Genomic DNA, 17451 nt, shown 5'->3' with positions numbered 1-17451 from the left:
TTTAGTTTAGCCAGGCAGTTAGCTACAACTGACTTCAGATTCATTGATATTATTTTAAACTCTAGCACAACAATACTATTCTTCCTTGTTAGAGTGATACAAAAACCAAACATATAAGTACATGTAAAGATAATACACACCACACACATGCAATTCAACAATACCATTACATTAATGACAAAGATGGCATTTGGCACAGCAATGAAGTTAGGATAAGTATAATGGAGATTTTATGGCAAGGAATCGTCACAAATGAGTGCCTTTACACAGAAAGAAAGTTGAATTCGTAAAATATGATGGAGTTCTAATAATAATGGTAATTGGTCTGATCACCAAATTGAATTGGGGTGAAGCTAAACAATGATACTGATAGAATATTGTGCAAACAGATATAGTTTTTTTTTTAATTTTACTTTTTTTTACTTGTTAGATAGTTATGTGTATTTTCCTACAATAACAACGTAAATTAGAATGAAATAAAACAAAAAAAACCTAATCAACAAGAATATGGCTCTCCACTAAACACAGCTCAGTGGAGACAACAGGGAGCTCTGTTGACTGCAGCTTTCTGCTCCCTTGAATGGCCAGTACAGCAGAAGTAATGGTAAAAACAACAAAGCACAGTGCATCCAGGGAAGTGTCTGGTTGTAAGAGGTATTGTACTTCTGTGATAAAAGGTCTGCCAGACGGTTGTAGAAAATATTAACTTCCTTGCCCAAATTACCAAAAGTTGAAGAAAAAACAAGTGGGGTGAAAGATTCAAAATCAACGTTACGTATATGATCCCCATATTCATGCTTCTTCTTGAGCTCATGTCGATGAAAAAGGCAAGCAATTTGGTTCTGATAATAACTTGGTGCATTGGGATGGAAAACCCTAACATTGAACAATGCACCTTGTCATCTGCCCCAGAAGCCCCTTGCATAGATGTCAGCTCTTGCAGTATTACTACAGTTAGCTGAAGATGGTGTAATTAGTTCCCTATTGAGTGGCAGTAATGGAGGCTCAGTAACATGATATACTTCTTGTAACCATTCAGCTGTTAAATCTTGCAGTTCATTATGGCGGATGAAGGTCAAGCCACCATGTCGACAAATCATGGCATTATCAACACTTAATGAAGTTCCAAACACACAGAGTGACTTGGAATATTGCCGATTACCAGCAATACCTCAAATACAGTGCATCTCTAAATTCTTCTTGTTCGAATGAAATTCCTACTCTTGAAGTGAAAGGGCAGTTAACCAAAGTGAAGAACATTTAACGTCGTTGATTAATTCAATGGCTCACTGAAGCTGAGGATCTACATGGGACTTGATAGTGGCTAATTATATAAGCTAGAAGTCAATATTTGTTGTCTGGACTGATGGATGGTACCTGTAGAACGAGCTTGCTGAAGGCAAGGAATATGAAAGTCCTCAGTCTGCTGTTGTATCATAGTAACTAAACTGGCACTCAGCAACTTAGATGATGAAAACTGGGAATCACTGCAATGGGTTGGAAATGTTCAATCCATCAAAGCAACAAGGAAGTGAAAGCAGTTCTCTTTCCACCTCAGAACTGGGTATTCAATCTGTTAAAGCAGGAAGGAAGTGTTGGTGAATAGCTTCTTTCAAGTGGTTGAAAAAAGCACCCACTGATTCAATGGTATGCATCACATAGTTCCAGCGATGCCTGACATGGTGAGTAAAAGCAATGCATGCACTATGGGATGCATTTCAGCAATGTTTGATAAAGTTAAAATCTCCTCAGACCACATCTTTACTTTCTTAGAGACATAGCTTTCTGTAAATGATATGGTTCCAATTGCAGCACCCAAGTGACGTTGACCCTCACAAGATATCTGTATATTAGTGCCATTAAACAGTAAAATTGAGTTGATCTGGCTTCATTGTGAGGCATGTTTTAGCAGCATTTGGAAAATAGCGAAAGGGCCATAAACCATAAGATGTTTCCACCATACAATAGAGAGGCAAGTTGCCCACCCGCAATGGCATCATAGAGTAAAAATCAATAAGTTGAGGGAGCTTTAGCCAATGTAAATGGTCATACTACTCTGAAATTATGGTCATACTACTCTGAAATTATGGTCATACTACTCTGAAATTATGGTCATACTACTCTGAAATTATGGTCATACAGTGTATCAAATGATTCAGAACAGTTCAGATTTGTATTTGCTGAAGGTGAGTCACATAGCATTGAAGTAATGAGGGACCCTACACTAGCGAAAACATAATGATCAGAAGGAATAATAATTTACGAGTAAATTTATCAGAGGCCTGTAAGTCTCAAAGATGAGGACTTGACGACAGATCTGATATCATCTATATACAAAATAAATAATAAGGGGCCCTAAACAGATCCTTGCGGAACACCTGATATAACTGGAAGCCAGTTAGATGCTTTCCCATTGACAACAACCCTCTGAAACCGAGTGGTATTTATCCAAAGTAATAGATCACCTGTTATACCAATTCTCTCTAGTTTAAGCAACAACCGCTGGTGTGGCACACTGTCAAAGGCCTTCGCAAAGTCCAAAAACAAACAATGACAGGTGCCACGCTGTTCCAGAGTTTGTGTCCAGTCGTTAACAGCCTCAAGCAGGAGGTGAGATGTGGAGTGTGATTTACGAAATCCATACTGGTGAGAACTGAGTACCTTGTTTGCATGTAAAACCCCTGATACCTTGCCAAAAATTATCCGTTCCATTGTCTTGATAGTTAAACACGACTAGCTAGCTACAGCCTACATAGTAGTGGTGACAAGATTTATGCTATACTTTTGGCAACACTGGAGGGCGAACAGAGCAAAGAGATCTAGTCTGGTATAGTACCACAGGCCTATAAGAGCCTAAGCCAGCATACTATAAAAATTGGCTACAATGCTAGTCTCGGCCCCACTATATAATAGCTATATATATAGTAGTGACAGTCAGGCATACAATAACATTAATAGCTATAAGCTGTATAGACACATGATAGTTACCTGCCAAAATAGTAGTAAGGATGAGAACATTCAAAAATATCAAAAGCTTCATTTTTAGCTGAACTCGTTGAAACAAGAAACGTCACAATGGGGTGTCACTTCTGTACTAAGGATTGCGGTCGCCGGGGACGTGACACAAATAGACGATATGCACACTTTATTACTCGAACGAAAAATGATCAATTAAGTGTAGACGGCGCAAAACTCGACGTACAAAAGAAGTGTACGGCAAGCGAGATGGCCTGTCCTTAGCTCGAGTGGTGAGTTATTGCTCGAGCCGCATTTACTTCCCATACTTTTGTATGGGACTTCCGCTTTTAAGTTACCGTCGAATTTTGCGCCGTCTACGCTTAATTGATTTTTTTCGTTAGAGTGATAAAGTGTGCATATCGTCTATTGGAATCCCAAGAAATCCTATAGCTTCCGTATATTTCTAGTAAAACTCTCTGTAATTCAATTATTTTTCAAGACGTGATATCGTCCACCTATTATCTTAATCTTAAATTGATAAAGAAGTTCTTATTAGTCTGCGGCCGTAGCTAGCTACCAGATAACGCTTAGTATGGGACGTATGCTTCCACATATCAACCGAGGGGTCCGCAACTCGTAAAAGCCCTGTAGCTACGAAGTTTCACATCTCAAGATTTCTGAACAAAAAAATAGAATAAAATAAAAATTCGTGAATCTTTAGCGCGACTAAAGATTTCAGATATCGAAACATTTCAGGCCGATGTAAAACGTAGCGCACGTAATTAAACACGAAAGTATACGGAAAATATACGGAAGTTTATAATAATTGTCCAGATTTCAAACTGGCTGTACGAGATTTCAAAGAAGTTGCGGATCCCTGATATCACAGCTTTTATTCTAGAATGATATACATAAATGGAATCACACTAAGGCCACACCATGTCAAACCTTACTTTCTGGTCACCCACCCGCATGGAACCATAGATAATGAACCCCAGTTTATGAGGACTATTATCGGCGTTTAAGCGTGACCCTGTAAAAACTTTTACCGTGAACACTGCAAAACTGAAGATCGAGATACTCTAATAGAGCAGTTAGGGATTCTAATAGAGCAGTCACACTACCTGACCCTTACCACAGTCAGGTAAATGCATTAATAAAACGTTTCTGACTAGTTTTGTCCTTGACTATGTAGTTATAATTAATACTTCTGTTACCAGTAACTTCAGTATGTAGCTAGCATTAGCCACTAGCCTAATAGCATCAGATAGGCGATAGCTTTAAATTTCCTAACAAATCAAATACGATTGGTCTAGTAACTCTTCCAGTGAATGTATAAACTTATGACTTTGAATCATTATCACGGTACACTGGTATGCTTACTGGAAAGCTGGTAAAAGGTGACTTGCTTGTTGCTGAACTGTCTATAAGATTAATTGTTTGCAGCTGAACTCCCTACAGAATGAGTAACATTCGGTGAGCTCAAACTTCAACTTTTCCATGACTAAATAACTGTATGGTCCTAGATTGGCAAGTGGCAACTGGCCCTTTGTTAAATATCAACTTTCCTACATGATTATTGTATAACACTATAGCCTGGGGCACTCATAATAACTCAAAACTTTGACAGTTATATTTTCTCAAGGTTCGCTGAATAGAAAGCTAGTGGTAGCGATTCCGGAATTCCGTAAATTTTGCATAAAATTTTCTCCGTGAATCTTCCATTGGAGAGTTGGCACAATCAATTCGCTGCCGTACGAGTGATTGATCAAACAATTGGATCATTTCTAGGGTTTCTGGGGGCAAGGAATACGATGGTGCAGTTAGTTTTCTACTACAAGTATGTTTGTGTGTAGTTTTATGCCAATTTTAAGATTATTTTGCAATATAGCCACCACAATGTAATGTTCTCTTTGCAAGAAACGACCTAGCACATGTTAGTTACACCAAGGTGAACATTTTTGTACATGTAGTTTTCAATATTACTATGCTAAAAGTTAGCAAATTTGCACCACAAATAGCTCATCTCTTTGATGCACCATTTTGGTAGCTGTCAAGGAGCTGTACATTAAGAGAAAAAATAATCATATAAGCAACTATAAATCAACAGTACAACTCCTTGCTTTGCATGCACATTGTAATTTTGAGTGGAGGTGACTGCTACAGAGTGGTTGCACTTCACCATGTGTATGCTGCTTTGCCATCCGCAAGATCCTAAATGCATGCAACTATTTAGTGGCTTTCTATGGAGGTGACCTTTATTCAGAGGGTCTTACAAGTAAGGTTACACTGTGGTCCATGTATTAAGGTATTGATAACAGAAAACAAAAGTTCAAAATGTTATTGCAAAGCTCAGTTATAAGCATTCATTCAATTGTGCCATTTTTGGGACTATTTTCAATGGAAAGATATGGAGAAAATTTTGCCTATTTTCCAGGACAAAATTGCTTATAACTCCACCATCCTATGACGGATTTTTAAAAACTAAGTGTTTATGAGATCCTTAGGGAGTACTGCACAAGGCTATGCTAAATAAAAACTATTTCCATCAATTTTAAAATTCTCCCGGAATCGCTACTAGTGGGCTAAGACTTACACAAAGATTTCAAATAATTTTAGATCACTTGAACAACTTAACTAATAAACAATACTTTTCTGGCATATAGCTAGTGAGACATTTCACTTGGAGAACAAAAGTAGCTACATGAGCAGACCTTTCCTATAGTGCTTAGCTGTACATACATTGTTGTGCTCAGTTGTTTTAAGCAGTGCATACGTAGCTAGTCAATAACTGTAAAGTAGTACAGTTGAGCTTAAAATCAACAACACATAAAGTGAACACATACATATACTTAAAGTATTTGCATGGGCGAAGATCAAACCAATTAGAGTGCTATTATTTCCATAAAGCACTGAATGGAAAATGCAGCATAGTTGATCACGTGCGTAATATTTTAAGACATCAGAAGTAGCCAAAAAGATACTATCTGTTTGTTTTAAGACCAATCTTGTACTATATAGACACTTACTGATTGTCCGATGGGTGAAAACTGATGCTATTCGAGTCTAAAAAATGAATGCTTTGAGCAAAAGAAAATGCTTTTAAACCAGTTAAAGCACTGCTATGCTTGTACAGTGTGAAAATAAAAGCACTCAGCTTGGTCTTGAGCCTGATATAGCACTCGGCTTCACCTCGTGCTATATTAGCCTCTCACCCACACCCTCCTGCTTTTATTTCCATTTAACTAGTATTTATAGCATTTCTGTATCAACCGGATACACTTTGGCTTGTGGTCAAAGATGTGGCTCTAGTTTTAGGACACACTTGGCCAGTGCTGTACACATGTGGCAATATTCCACCTGAGGCAAATGTCACATTGCTGCATGGCAGATCCCATCTTGCTGTGTGGACATGTGGTAGTGTGATGTTGTAATTGGATTGTACTGTTGTATATACTGAATATAATGTGCTTATATAAATGTTCATTTCTATCATCCACTAGGTGAACTGCAGTCTCAGAGTAACCATGAAACACAACCAATGCAAACCATCACAAAATGTTTACCAGTTGAGAAAGAAGATAACACCACCAAAGCATTATCTAATGGTGCATTGGAAAGTGAGTGTGGATGCATAATGCCATAAGAGATCATAGCACTGAAATAGTTTCTACATATATCTAGTGTTTCAATGGATCAAGGCACGGCTACTCATGCAGTAGATTATAATGCACATGGTGACAGTTGGTCACCAGTTAATAAACAGATGCAACTTAAAGTCCTGATAAATCAAAGATACCCATTTGTCTCTTTATATGTACAAAAAATACACCAACAAATCTTTTGATTTCATAATTTACAGTAAATAAACTAGTACAGTAATTACAAATTCTCCATTTACCATTAACTGACTGCCAACTGTTGGGTTTCGATATTTACCATGATTGTACAGGCAGTTGAGAGCTACTGCTAGAGGCGGTTTCTTTTTGCTGGTTTGAAATATGAGTGTAGCGACTTTCTACAAACTTCGTGAACTAGCTACCTTCTCATTGGGCTGTAGTAGGTCTCTTGAAAAGCGTATCTCTTCAACTTGGACATGCCCCCTATATATGTGAATGCACACTTATTATATTGTTTAATATACAAAACTCAATTCGAGAGTATAATCATACATAAATTATTTACAATTACAAATTTAAATGATCCTTAAAAAATAAACATGTGTAAGGCCAATGAAATTTGATTAGCAGTTTCGCGTCATCGCCCGCATGCTTTTGATACACCCGCATGGAATTTCATTATTGGTATTTCAGATTGAAATACTCTAATAGAACAGTCACTTTTACTCTAATGGAGCAATGAGCTATACTCTAATGGAAAAATCACTTGTTATATGGATTAGTAACGTATTTTAGCTATTTAATGCAGGAGTAATCAATGTAGACTCACTTTTTTGGCAGAAATCTTCATGTTTGGGATGTGTGTTGTGCCTTTTGGAAAATAATGAATAATGAATAATAACCGCCCGCCCGCATCAAATTTTCAAAAATCTGCGCGCGAAACTGGTAATCAAGTTTCATTGGCCTAAGGAATTTTGAGTATGATTAGGGATCATACAGTAGAAAAAAGTAGGGGTCGTCTACACCTGCAGAACACTAGTGGACATTTAATCCCTAATTCCAGTGGCGGATCCTGGGGGAGGGGCACAGGGGCATGTGCCCCCCCCCCCACCCCCATACAAGATCGAGATACTCTAATAGAGCGGTCACTCTAATAAAGCAGTCACAGTGTTCATGAGGCAGTGTAGCTTAACTATGAACCATAAAGGCATGAATAAGGATCTGAATAAGGATCTTTATATACTTTATAGTATATACATTTGGTAAAGGACAGCCATTATTATTGTTGTGACTTTTTTTTTATGCTCTTCAACTTTTTTCAGTAGCAAAGTGCACCCCCTTTCCAAACTCTGGATCCGCCCCTGAATTCAGTTATGGATATAGACTGAAGTAGGGATTAAATGTCCACTAGCATATCTAAAGGTGTAGGTGACCTCCCTTTTTCTATGATCACTAATCGAACTTAAAATTCCTAATTTTTCTTATACTTGTCACAATAAACTCTGTAGTACAGGGTACAATGCTACATGACTTCTCTAGACTTCCATTGAAATGAAGCCAATTTTATAGCCATTTCGGTACCAATCGGTGGGGTAGTACACTATGATTAAGAACCACTCGGTCCACTCCCACCAATCTTCATCATCATAATCATCATAAGAAGTGCTATGTTAGCAAATCTTGTGACAGCAGAGCAAAACTTGTGAAAACAGGCTGGAAATCATCTATTATAAAAGGTGCAGGATTTGCTTTGTTAAAAGCTGAGCAAATGCAACTTATCATGTTTGCATGAAAAATTGAGTACTAGAACAGTCACTGAAAATATAAATCCTATTAGACAAATAATATAATCATGCATACCTAACTTGAAAGAAATTTACTTTGTTATAAAACACTAATGCAAGTAAATGCATGAGGGCACTATAATGCAACAATGCAACTTTATATAGACATAGCCATGCATGAACAAGCAAACACAAAAATAATTATAGAGCAATTATCAGTACTAGCTAGCTGATTAGTTATTGCATAACTAGATCCTTTGGCTTTGATATCAGATTGAGGTCTTTATCTGTATTGGCAGAGTACTAGTTTGTCTTATATCATTGCCATTGTATCTGCATATAAGAACAATAATTTTTTTGTGTAAAATAAGCCTCAAAGCCAGGTTATAGCTGGCTTTGGGGTATTTAAAATACAAAAAGAAGTGAAATCCATGCTAAAACAGTCAAACTGTAAAAAAGGGTGTGGCAAAGGTGGCGGCCATGAAATGGCTGGTAGCATTATCATTATAATCATTGCAGCCACCTTTTATTTCACAATGCAACTTTTTCACTCAGCATTTGAGACCTTGATTTCACAACTCTTTCACCCAGGCTTTTGAAGGCAGTCTGGCTGCACCCTTTTTTTCAACTTGGCTGTTTTTGCATAGATAGTAACTACATTACTACATTACAATAGTTAGTTTGTAACTAGTAGCTGTGTTATGACAAAACCAGAACACTCTGTAATTTCACCCACTGTGCAGTATGCTATAACTAACTAATTAACTCCAGAAGGCACACTCCTTTCACTCTTTTCTGGCTGTGAAACAAGCAGAACGTAGATAAGTTGGCTACATTGCTTGTGAGTAATTAATGGTCGGGGCACAAGTATACAGTATGTAGAGCAACTTAATTACCAGTAACTCGTACAAATAACTGTAATTGTAATTTACTCAGGATGAAACTTATTAGTAATTAAGTTTTTGAAGTAATGACCCAACGCTGCATGCAGATAGTCTCTATATCATAATGCATGCAATACAATTTATATCATGCAAATAGTAAGCTTACATACATACATATACTGTAAGTTTTAACATCTGTTAACTATTGTCAGGTGAATTGCAAGATAACCAAATTCAAGGAATGCAGCATATACAAACTTCCAAAGTGTGTTTGTCAGCTGATGAACACTTACATACTAGCAATGTATCATCTAGTGATATGAGTGTGGAAGGGTATGCATTACAATGAGAGGTATTGCAATAATACTGTATATGGTTATTTATGCTCAAAACTGTCATCATTATTCTATTCCAAATTTATCCAATAATGTTGACATCATATTCTCTATTTATACACAAATTTACAGAAAAACGGTATTATGTATACAGTAATTTGCAAAGTTTATAGTTGTAACAATTAGATGGAAAAAATGTTGAACTATTCTGCCAATATAGGTGTACTTCTGTTAATTAAAGTAAGTCACTGCTTTATTAGAGTGTCTTGAGTTTATAGTATATTGTATTTTATGCTATACCTATTATGCTCTTAAGCTGCTTCAAAATGCTTAATCATTTTACCCCATCATTAGTCCAGAAATCATTCAATTAAATTGAGGTTATTGAAGCATGTTTGCATTTTATAGCATTATATGCAATCATGTGTATCTATTTGAACATCAAACTGAAGCAGAAAGGTATGTAAAAACTAGAGTACAGTAGAACCTCAGTGGTGTTTGAATGCAGATATTCATTGCTAAAGTCATAAAAGAAGTTTGAATATCTGCATTCAAACACCACTGACACGCCAATCAACCAGTTGTGGACTGACTTTAAATCTGCTTGTCACTTCTGTCTGGAAACTTTGGTTCCTAGCAAGTTATCTTCGAACAAGACATCAAACCGACCATGGATCACCACCTACATTAAAAGACTTTGTTGTTATCACTAAGTTAGCGCTATTCATCATTCAATACTCAATTAAATGTTTAAAATTCTATAAAAGTTAAAATGTTTATATATAATATTATACTACATTTTTGCAACATAATTATATTCCTAAAATTAATAATGATATCTCTTTCAAAGTAAATCACAGAAAACTTGAACGCTATTCCACTAAGGACCTGTGAGAAGGCTTAAAGCCTGTGAATACTGTTGTGTAAGGATAATCAATTCAATAAAAGATACAAGCATATGATCACAAAATAATATGGATTTAAACCCAAAATATATAATATTGTTATCTAAGCAGGGCATGTCAGTTAAGAATATATTAATCAGTTGGTGGTTCTGTCAGATCATGATTCTGGTATATATTGAGGTTCTAGTCCTGTACATTCTAAATTAGCATAGCAAACAGCAGGTAGTTGAGTTTGTCTGTCTGGTGGAGGATTATTGGAAGGAAGTGATGGTAGCAACATTTGCTGGTCTGGTTGTTGAGTAGTACGGTTAGCATGGTTATGCCTCCAAAAGATAATGCCAACAATTACTGAGGTGCCAATTAACACCAATGCAAGGAATCCACCAATGGTAATACCAGCAATAGCTACATCAGACAATCTGTTACCGGTTGGATGAGGATAAGAATCATCATAAGAATCTAGAACCAATTTACCACAATAATAAAAAGCACCATAATTTATGTAACCGGATCTGTGAAACAGGTTTATAGCCTTTCCAAATGCATGCACTTGGCAAGCCATAACTTCACTTGTGAGTATGGTACCAGCCTGAAATTTGGTCACTTTACACTCCTAACATACCTGAATGTAATTCAAATAGGTTAAACACGTGATGAGTTATGACATGTCAAACTTAATTGGAAAGGTTATAAGACCCCTTTTCACAGGTCCAGTCACATATCACTACAAACATACATACTGACAGAAAGATTATCATTACACATATGTATAAAACCATGTCCATGATTGTTCCAAAACCAGCTTGCTGTTTCAGTTCCAGTTCTAATCTGCATTACATACAGTATATACCAGTTCTGGAACCATAACAATGAATTGTTGCTCTGTTTCTATAAGAATAGTACTACTAGACAGATGCTAACAGCATTGTGGAGTGAGTCTAAGGAGTGACAGTTAGTTATGTTAATGGTCAAGTCCCAGTGTTCAGGTATGCTGTCAGTATCATAGTAATGTCGTGCTTTATTTTACAGGTCAATCATGTACGGGCTAGCATATTAGCTGCACAAAATGATCAGGAGATCTGGGTCAGACAGCATAGTTGAGCCCAAGGCACAGTATATAGTGCATGCCATATTTCATTAATGAAATCTGCTGCATGATATTGTTTTAACTTGTCACTAACTATATATCTGGTATTATCTTAATGACACACAATCATCAAATATTATATGGATTGTGTTATATAGGAATCAAATGCTGGCTCGTAATATGGTTGGTACATGGTCTGGGCAGCTGTCATAAAAAAGCCTGCACCATACCTCCAATAATGTACTAAGTTATGAGTGTTATGTAATTTGATTGTTTATATATCTGTAAGCAATTAGTTCATTAAACTACTGTTACAAAGCTTAGATGCTATGATTATGGAAGATGATATTGAAGAGTTGAAATCAATTATTGTATATCAAACACTAAATTGGAAAAAAAAAACAGAACCCCCAGTTATTGTTTCCACTTCTCATTCTTCATTTATAGTGTTGCATCAATCTTTTCCATTAAACACGTTGTACAGTTTGGTAGGGATCACTGTGCCAAATCACACACAAAAGTCAGTCTCACTTATCATCCTTCACAGTATAGTCAAACTTAAGATTAATGTGCCTCCAGAGTGACCCCAAACACTCTTCAATAATTTCTAATTTTCCAATTAACTGGATTTTCTACTATGTAAACTGACTGACTGAATTTTTGAGCCATAGACTATGGTTAAGTTATGCTTACTCCTCCTTTGTGTCCCATTCTTTCTCAAAATGCTGTATATAGATGTTCATTCATGCATAGGTAGATTCCTTGTGCCAACTCAATGGAAATTACCCATAATTTTATAGCAACTGGATTGGTTACAGAGTTGCTTCTCATACTGCTCTTCATTAGTAGCACTGTGAAAATAACTGAAAACATGATTGATAGACAGTTTGGATGAAAAACTAGTTTTATGATATTTCTGGTGCCACTGAATCTTTCCTTAGAAATTTGAAATAAAATGAAATGGAACAAATTATATTTTCCACATGGTATATACACCCCCTTGCCTGTACTTACTCCCTACTTCAATCATGAATATATTAATAGGAGTTTTGGTGACTGGTTTCTAATCAGGAGCATGGCTAGCATTTTGTTGAAGATACAAAACAGTTAACTGCATACTGAGAATAACTACCCTCCCCTTACTATATGTATAAAATCCTTATTTATAGCTACATAGCTTACTACACTCCTTCTCTAATATCGTGGCCACTTTATTAGAGTGATTTACTGCTCTATTAGAGTATCTCGAACTGAACATCTTATGCTTTTGCAAACCAATGCAAATTTGTAAAATACACTTTAAAGTGCTTGAACACACTTGACCAGTTACTGGAAACTTCAGAAGAGCTGCCCCTGATGTTATTGACAAGCTATAGGGTTGAAGTAGTAAGTAAACATTCCCTGGTATAGCAGTAGTCTCCCTTGTCATTACTTTTATTTCAACAATCACTACATACATTTAAAAAGTCCTAATTTTCCTTGTACTTGCTTGTATTGGTAATTTTATTTATTCTGTATGATTATAGCCAATTCCAGTTTAGTTCCATGATAGGCTTGATAATCCCTTGATAATTCCTTTATATTCCAGTTTTAGTTCCATTTTGAGGAAATCAAAATTAGCTATTATAATCTACCTTGTTACAGTCCTATATAGAACTGGAACTGGAACAAAATTACTGGTACTTAGCTATAGTTTCAGTACTGACAGGACAACTCTATATCTTACATAGCTTGATGTATGTACCACATTTATTTGCCATAGAGATGCAATGATTATTATTCATTGTGATAGTGCTACAGTATTGATACATTACAAAGCAATATTCATAGTTAGGGGCATCATTTGAATCAATAATTTTGAAACAAAATAGCAAATCCTAACACAGACATTTTGCTACTTACTATCACAAATCACTCCTACATCTTCATAATGGGAGCAATCATTGTTACCAAATCCACCATGGTAACAATCGATTAATTGAGTCTCATATCCTTCACACTGTAAATAATCCAACCATATTGGTCCTTTACCTCTTCCAAAAGAGGCAGATGTGGTCACACTTACAAATAAATATCCAAGTTGGCTACAGGCAACAGTTCCTTCACTTATACCCCAGCTATCATGAAAATTACACACAGTTCCCCACTCTTTATTATAACACACTTCCACACGGCCTTCATAAACATTAGTACCATTAACAAGACGAATATCACCCTCAGTACAACCTATAAAAATCACATCATTGTAGCTCAACGTTTCTCATAGCAGACCTGCTTCAAGGCAAGCTATGCCAGCATCTTCATAATGTGAACAGTCATTGTTTCCCCAGCCATTGTGTCTGCACTCAGACAAGTAACGGTCTCTAGTAGTACACTGTATTTCACCCAACCAAATGGGCATTGATGAGCTTCCACTTCCAAAGTAGCCATTTGTATAAGCCCTGCGAGCCTTACCAAATCCAAGTTGATAGCATACAACACTGGCAAATATAATTAGAAAATGGTATAGTATATAGCTAGGAGATAGTATAATTATGCAAACAGAATATCATCTAATATGCAACCATCCTACTTAATCTGCACTGTTTCTAGATTCTTTTTATTGCCCCATACAGTACAATCTACAGCATAAAAGGAATGGATTACCAATTTATGTATAGTCCATTATTTCACCAATGTGTTATATTAGAAAATGTTTTGGTGCAAACTATCATGGGTTCTTGCTGAGACAATTACATGTGTCACATTCAGCAATTGCATACTTGGCATCCACCATATCCCAGTTATCATCACAAACTGTTCCCCATTGTCCATTGTAGTATACTTCCACACGACCTTCAAATTGGTTATCACCATTTGTTAGACGAACTGGGGCTCTGGTCGTTGCTAACAGCATAAATCCATGCAACAAACACACCACAGTGTTATGTACATCATACCAAACAATATAAGTAATTATCATTAGTATCATAAGAGTTTATTAAAACAATCATTCTGTAATACAGACTTCAGATAGGGCAGTATATTTTACTTATATGTGTATAGTGTTTTGCATAACTATTAATTATACTGTAGTGGGTGCAAAATTACTGATAAGTTTGCATTGGCATCTAACAAATGAATGGATATGCAATGATGTATGTACGTAGCTTGATCTCAACTTTAATTCATCAAAGCTGACACAAAGATGTTTTGCTGGATAACCAAACAAACTTATATTAATATTAATTTGAATTATATATTAGGAATCTTACTAGATAGCTAGTAGAGATTATTAATTCCAACAAATTATAACATCACAACATTATTTTCATTATAGCAGTTTTCTTTTGTAGGAAGGATGCATGAGATATATATAAATCACCCAGTGATTGATTTACCTGTTTATGGGGAGAACTAAAAAGTAGTTATGAATGTTTTATTGAGCACCCATATAGCTTACATACTTCTGGACTTGACAATAATCCAGGCATTATCTAGTTCTTGTAATGCTGGAAACACCATTATATCGAGGTACTGTATAGAGGGAAACTTAGGCAAGGGAAAACTTTGGCGAATCTGGCAATTTGCTACAAATTCACCAAAATTTAACCCCCAAATAATAGTTAGACACCAAGACCAAGGGAACTAAGCGATTTAGTAACCCCAATGGCCCGAGGCTGTAGCGTCCCGAGCGCAGCGAGGGCGCTACTAAGGGCCAAAGGGGTTACTAAATCGCTTAGTTCCCGTTGGTCGTGGTGTCTAACTTATTTAGACTATGGCTTAAAGTATATACCTTTATAGCCAGAGCATTAGGGTGGGGTGAAAGAGCAATGCAGAACGGCAGAACGGTTTCTTCCTGAAGTCCTTACAGCGCTCACAAAAATAATTATTCTACCGGTAACCAGAGTAATGGCTAGAGCTACAGTAGATACGCCGTTTAGTCTACTATTTGTCCAGAATTATATCGCAGAACACGGAGAAGAATTGCATTACAGTACTCCAGTGTATCTTTCGTGTTATAATTATTTTTCAAGTACAAATTGCCTGAGGGCGGGTTACTAAATGAACTTGTGTAGGTGACTAAATGAGCATGCCAGGTGACTAAGTGATTTAGTAACCCTCTAAATGAGCTGTACCATAGTCTAAATTACTTGTAGCACCTCATGCAGACTAGCATATCCAAAGTTTATTTCACTAAATGCAATTTAGCTTGCTATTCACCAAAGTTTACCCCTGCCAAAGTTTCCCTCTATATGGTACAACTGCTGATACTACTAGATCACAAAGATTACCCATGCACCAATACATTAGAACATTTGCAACTGAAATGTATGACAATATTTGAGCTTTAGCTTTTAGGGTGGTACATAGCTAGTTTATTTATAATTAATAGTGGATACACACTCGTATAAGCAAAAAATACTTTCTGGTCCATTACTGAAGCCTAATCTACACAGCTAAGTACTGGACAAAGGATTCAAATTTGTGATGACTGACAATGACCTCTATGGCTATACTAGATGTAAGTACAATGTGTTTCACAGAAACTAGTACATGTACAACCTTAATAAGGAAGAGGAGTATCAGCTGTGGTAGCTCAATACTGGTGTCCTTAGCATTACAAAAGCTAGATTAAGCTGGGATTATTGTTAAGTGGCTGTTTCCAACCCAGTCTGTAAGTCCATTTTGCATGATACATTATGCTGTGCACGTGTCTATCAGAATACTCAGAAATAAATGACCTACAAGATTCTTGCAAGACTTATAGGGACATCTCCGTGTAACACTCTTGCAGTGCATAGCATGTTCTTAAGATTCTTGCCTCTTATTACAAAGTGACATTTTCCATGCAGGAATCTAGCAGGAATGACCTTGTGAGTCTTGCAACTACTTTTTCATGGGTACAGTCAGTATAGTGTAGTTTTGAAAGTTCCTAGGGCTGAAACTATATAGTGAGCTGAAACATACTTTAAATAAAACATGTAAAGGACTTGGAAGTTATGCAGACGGGATCCAATAAATAAAAAGTAGTGAAACAAGATGAATGATGGTAGCACAGCATAGCTCTGTGAGAAAATCCCTACATAGACATGTTATAGCAATCACTTTGTTCTATGCCAAAAAAGAGATTTCACACTGAGCTGTGCTGTAATACCATCATTCATTCCTTTTATCGCTTGGATTCCTACTTAATTTTTAAATTAATGCTTTAACATATTATTTCATTTTTTGTTATAGCACACAAACGTTGACTGTTCTATTAGGGTGGTTGCTGTATTAGAGTATAATAATATGAAATTATAGCCTCCAATGACCACTATTCTATTTTCATTGTACATACTATTATAAATAGAACTAAATCAATAAGGGGTCATGTTCTAGTAAACAGACTGTTGTCCATGGTGGAAAATGGCAAGTCTACAACCAATCTAATTACAAAACCTCAACTGTTAGAAAGGTGTTGCAAAAATTACAAATGACTTACATTTTTTTCTTGCATGATGTTCATATGCTACTATGAATCAACACCTCATGGTGCTATCAAAAGTTATATAAATCCATGATGTTAGGTCACCTGAAACAACACCTAACAGTGAACAAATCAAGCTTGTAGTCTTTGCTGTTAACTATAGATTTATGCTTGTTTGAAGGTATCAGTAAATCAGTCAGTAGAAAACTACTAAGACAAAATTAGGAATTAGGGATCATAAAAATAAAAATAATGAAACAAGGAAGGTCGCTTGTATGCCTGCAGATATAGATATGCTAGTGAACATTTAATTCCTACTTCAGTCTATATAGCCTAGCCTGGGTTTGTTTACTTTTTTTGCAGCTAATTATGACTGATGAACCTGTATACACATTCACCAGACATATCATAAAATTATAAGTATGC

General features: G+C 36.2%; 1 protein-coding gene across 2 annotated transcripts in view; it reads right to left on the bottom strand.

Moving 5' to 3' along the window:
* Nucleotides 1-17451, bottom strand: part of LOC136262746 (neurotrypsin-like) — a 37977-nt gene that overhangs the window by 12953 nt on the left and 7573 nt on the right. The window contains exons 4-7 of one of the 2 annotated variants that reach the window (XM_066057140.1): nt 14336-14459; nt 13845-14053; nt 13476-13799; nt 10508-10945 (exon numbers count right to left, since the gene is read on the bottom strand). In XM_066057140.1, the coding sequence (XP_065913212.1) occupies nt 10644-10945; nt 13476-13799; nt 13845-14053; nt 14336-14459 (959 nt within the window). In that variant the 3' untranslated portion in view covers nt 10508-10643. Of the gene's footprint in view, nt 1-2988; nt 10946-13475; nt 13800-13844; nt 14054-14335; nt 14460-17451 lie in introns of those variants that run through there. The other variant, XM_066057139.1, reaches the window with a different exon arrangement.

This window comes from Dysidea avara, chromosome 8 (assembly GCF_963678975.1).
Source record: "Dysidea avara chromosome 8, odDysAvar1.4, whole genome shotgun sequence".
Classification (NCBI taxonomy): Eukaryota; Metazoa; Porifera; class Demospongiae; order Dictyoceratida; family Dysideidae; genus Dysidea; species Dysidea avara.
The sequence above is the reverse complement of the archived record's forward strand: the minus strand, read 5'-3'. Positions and strand labels throughout refer to the sequence as shown.